The following is a 4,935-nucleotide window of genomic DNA, read 5'->3' on the forward strand; positions in this document are numbered from 1 at the left end:
CAAAGATGGCGGCGAGGACTCGCCCCGCGCGCGCGGGGGCTGACGGGAGGCGGGTTCGAACGGCGGCGGCGGCCATGGCGGCCATGGCGGTGGAGTCAGCGGAGGACGGGGCGGCACGGACCCTGCCCAGCCTCGGGCGCCTCTCCCGGGGCCTGCCCTTCGGACGGGCCTACGGCCGCCTCGGCAACAGCCCCAGCGGCCGCCTCATCCTGCCGGCGCCGCTCTCACAGGTACGGCCGGGCCGCTGAGGCGGGGGAAGCGGCGGCACCTCCCCGTCTCCCCCGCTTCCCCTCCCCTTGTGCCTTCAGCCGCGCTGCCCCGCTCGCGGAGCACATTTAACGGTATCCCCTTTTTTTTCTCCTGCCGTAGGAAAGCGGGGATCCGCAGAGAACAGCGCTCCTCCTGCGCAAAGCCTGGACGCTGTACAGCGTCACCCCCCTGTACCGCTTCCGCCGCGGCCGCCTCAGGGACTACGCGCGGCTGCTCGGCGCCTTCATCGCCGCCGAGAGGCAGAAGGGGCTGGCGGTGGAGGTGGGCGTCGAGCTGGACATCAAAGTGGCTCTGTCCAGCCTTCCCGAGCTCCAGGGCAGCGAGCAGGACCAGCCTGCCGTCCTCGTGCAGGTAAGGAGCCCGCCCGGCGGCTTTGGTGACCGAGGTTTGCGTTCCACGAGTTGCTTTTTACCGTCATGAAACGCTCTCTTAAAAAAAGAAACCACCGGAAAACTAACTCCTAGCTGTATGGAGTAACTACTGTAGCATCCACTGAGACTGAACGAAACTGAGTCCCGTCTATTTTTTAAATGGAACAGAGCATCACAGTCTTAAGCTGCACCAGGGTTGGACACTAGGAGGGATTTCTTCACATAAAGGGGGATTAGACATTGGAACTCCACCCAGGACAGTGGTGGAGTCACTGTCCCTGGAGGTGTTTAAGGAGAGACTGGACGTGGTCTAGTTGACAAGGTGGTGTTCAGACACAGGTTGGACTCAGTGATCTCAGAGGTCTTTTCCAACCCAGTTGATCCCGTGGTTCTGTGATCTCCTAAGCAATGCATACAGTTAATTGCAACTTTAAGTTCAACTCCTCAACAGGATCAGAGCAAGACTATACAGAGCAATCTTTGTCTTATGTTTTAGTTCAGCAGTCAGTTTACTGCCAGAACTCGGGTTATTTAGTTTCCTGGATAAAGCTGATATAATCCCTCCTGGCCACAGCTCGAGCCTAGTTAATATTTCTGAAATGCTTTGCCCCAAGTCAAATGTGCTACTGAAATGACAAGTTCATTGAGGCAGTGGTTGTAGGATGTACCATGGATTGCCTCTTTGGAATTAAGCATCATAAACTCAGATTGCAGCACTGTTCCTAAGGAAGTTAAAAGTGCTTTTTCCTCTGTTTTCAACATAACTGCACTCAACTTTCAGGGATGTGATGGACAGACTGAATAACTGTATCTGTTTTACAAAAAACAGTGTTGCATGCGAGGTCCTGAGAAAAAAACTTCTACCAAACACTTTAAAGTGTAAAACTGTTTTTGGCTAAAAAAAAAGGTCATACTTGCTCTGTAGCATTCAAATGCTTCTTCTCCCCATCCCAGCTTTCTTCGAGGTCACAAGCTTCCCCCAAAAACTCAGAAGACAAGGTCCTGTGGTCGGGCTGTTTCTGCTGCGTGTATGGAGATGATCTTTCCGAGAACATGCCAGAGGACTTCACTTGTTTACCTCTGTTCCTGGCGAACGGGGCGGAGAGTTACATGTCAGTTGTTGGAAACTGGTTCCAGAAGACTTTTGACTGCATCTTCCGCCGTCTGGCCATCAGCCCTTTCACCCTCACCTGGATGGTGGCCATGTGGACTGGGTGCAAAGTGGACAAAGCTACCTCTGCCGTGGAACTCGTCTTCTCTGTCCCCCGCCTGCCCCACCCTCTGGATATTTCATATGCCATCCACCCAGAGGATGCTAAAGCCCTGTGGGACACCATCCAAAAAACTCCGGGAGAGATCACTCAGGAAGAAGTGGATGTCTTCATGGACTGCCTTTACTCCCACTTCCACAGGCACTTTAAGATCCACCTGTCAGCCACAAAACTGGTGAAGGTTTCTACAGCGATTGCCTCGGCACACTGTGATGGGATTGTAAAGGTGAGGCTTTAAGGAGCAGGTTGTCCTAATGCTGGCCAAATAAAACAGCTGTACCTGAAGGCTTCCCGTTTCTTTTGCATGGTTTCCTGCAAAAAGTTGCTAAGCTCTTAAGCTTTTACTGGTCATACTTAGTTCTGAAGTTGGGACAGCTGTCAGTACAGTATTTTACTACTGTGTTGCAGCAGAAGCTACTAGTCTTGGACCAGAAGTAGGTGTGTTGGCTGTGGTATGAACAGGAAAGTTTCTTTGGCTATAAGGAACTTTTTTTGGACTTAAAAAGATACCAAATTTAATCCAAAACCTTTAAAAAAAGTTCACCAGCTTTCTAATATTGTAGTTATTAAGACACAGGCAGAAGGCTCCTTCACATGTAACCCTTTTCATAAAGATGCTGGTCTTCCTATACATATCCACATAATATCCTTCAAACAATTGAGAATAAATCCTTGGCAATAATTTCTTCTGAGTTAAAGAACAGTTTGTGTAAATGCAGTTGCTCGAATTTAGCCTGTCTATGATGTGCCTTTGGTAGGGCAACTGCAAACCACTGAATGTTAGTGTTACATTGCTTGTAACACTATCTATAGTAGTTTAAAAGTGGCTGAAACAACTTTTTACGTTGCAGGTAGGTAAACACAAGATATCTCAGGCTTTCTGAAGAAGGGTGCTCTTGTGGAATGGGTGTTGTGTAAATTCAGTCATGGCTTTTCATAATGGGGATAGAGTTCACATCATATATATATATATATTCAGGGAAAATAGGGGGATCCTGGGATACCTTGCAAACAGCAACAGAGCAGCTGACTAAGCCCAGGGAGCACTTGGTAGTTGGCTTCCAAGCCTTTGAGGGTGCGGAAATCTGGCAACAGCAATTTTCTTTATCATGCTTTTTTTTTTTCTTTGCAGATGCTACACAGCCAGTATCTCTCTGGAGTGCTGATGCTACTGACAGAACTTGCAATCTCTCAGATACAGTGAGAGCCATTTCAGCAACTCTTCATGCTACAAAGTCTTCCTGTTGAACGATGTATGCTGGGAAACCAACAGGAAACTCACTCCTGCAGCATCTTCTTTCCCCTCATGTTGGTTGTCCAAAGCTGGACTGTACCTCCTGCACTTGGCTCCATAACGAGCTGTAACTCCATGCCATGCACAGCGAAGACAAGCAGACATTTTGCCCTAAAGAAGGGCTGCAGTACAAACTTGTGATAGTTCCTGAGCACCTTTGTTTTATCGGAGTCACTCCGTTCATTTATGTTTAGGAGACAAATTCTTCAAATTCTTGATGCAACTTACTGACAGGTTATTCTGTTGTTTCAAAGGGCAAGTTGGTTTTCTCTTAACTAGACAGCCTAAGCTACAAAGACCTTAGCCTTAGCTAAACTGTGATTACTCTTGGGCTAGTCTAAATGCAAAGTTCAGCACACCTGGAAAAGGGTGAACGCTCTACAATCCAGGGCAGAAAAATCCAGGTTTCTAGCTCCCTTTGTAGGCCACTTGGCCATGGTAATAGCATTCATATACATTCCAGTTGTCCTAAGACTGACAGCTGCCTTGTGTTCAGCCTGTTGGTCTTCTCAGATGAATTAATACATAGGAAGGTGAGGTCTGTAGATAGGCTTTGCATGATGTTTGTATCTTGGATGTGATCCTGTAGGCCAGAGAGCTCTCGGGGTTAGAGTTGTGTGCTAAAATTTTATGTTGGATCTCTCTCTTCTAGAGCAGGTAAGAGTTCACAGGGCTAGTGCACAGTGCCTGGCTAGAGATTAAAGGGGCAGAAAGGAAGTAGTACCTGTTAAGTCTTAGGATTTTTGTAATATAGTACTAAAGAAAGAAAATATTTTCCATCTTTTGCACATAGACTGGTCTTAAGGAAAGACCACCTATGCCTAATTAAATATATCCTTGTATGGTGCTTATTTCCAACTATAGCTTACCTGACTAAACCACCACTTGTTACCTATTAAATAATTTTGTGAGCAGCAAAATTTCAAGTCTAGTTTCTTGCTTCACACTCGTGCAGCATCTCTAGGCACTGATGATTTGTGCTGTGACCTTCTCCCTAAATAGGGATGCAAGTTTCCTTTCTTTTCCCAGTGTAAAACTGCCTAACATGACATAACTGCATGCCTAGTTCCTAACCTATTTCCAGAATTAGACAAAGAAACATGCACTTGTTTTTAGATTCTTTACTAATGGAAGATGGATTATTTTTGCATGTCAAGGCTGCAGCCTGTGGTAACTCTTACCCTGGTTGAAGCAGCTAAATGATCTTCTGAAGATCTTGACAGCTCAGCAGCTGCTTAAACTATCACTTCTGGTGCTTTAGTTTCCTTCTTATGAAATATCTTAGACAAAGTTTGCTATCTGGAGTCAGAAGAGCACTGGACAAAGGAGTACAAGGTGTCACAATAACTGGCACCTGTATTTGATTTGAAAACGGAACTGTTACACCCAGGGTTTAGTTTTAAATCTAATGGTCAGCTCTTTCCAACAAATCTGCATAAAAAAGCTCTAAAAACCCTAAACTGTCTAAAGCCTCTTTTAACTTCTTCCTTGTCTTGTCCTCATTGATAACTGCAGTTCAAAGGGCAGAGAGAGATTTAGCCAGATATTTAGCACAGATGCTTCCTTCCAGAAAAAAGCTGGTTCTGAGTGATGTGCTTCTAATTGAAGGGTAACTAAACAGCAGAGGTTTAAGTCCATTTTACTTGGACTGGTATTTGGAAAAAAGACACCAGCATCTGTGTCCACATAAACCATTCCCCACTGCTTTCACCCCAAGGAACAAACCAAG

The 4,935-nt window shown here is 46.4% G+C and overlaps 1 protein-coding gene across 1 annotated transcript; it reads left to right on the forward strand.

The window, feature by feature from the left end:
• Nucleotides 1–66: 66 nt before the first annotated feature.
• CENPL (centromere protein L) lies at nucleotides 67–4,126 on the forward strand. Its single transcript, XM_027694862.1, has 4 exons — nucleotides 67–230; nucleotides 370–621; nucleotides 1,596–2,138; nucleotides 3,045–4,126. Exons 1-4 carry the CDS (start codon nucleotides 75–77, stop codon nucleotides 3,114–3,116), a joined length of 1,023 nt encoding a protein of 340 aa, XP_027550663.1. The 5' UTR covers nucleotides 67–74; the 3' UTR covers nucleotides 3,117–4,126.
• Nucleotides 4,127–4,935: the final 809 nt, after the last annotated feature.

The sequence above is a fragment of the Neopelma chrysocephalum genome, unplaced genomic scaffold, assembly GCF_003984885.1.
Source record: "Neopelma chrysocephalum unplaced genomic scaffold, ASM398488v2 Primary Assembly neopelma1_98, whole genome shotgun sequence".
NCBI lineage: Eukaryota > Metazoa > Chordata > Aves > Passeriformes > Pipridae > Neopelma > Neopelma chrysocephalum.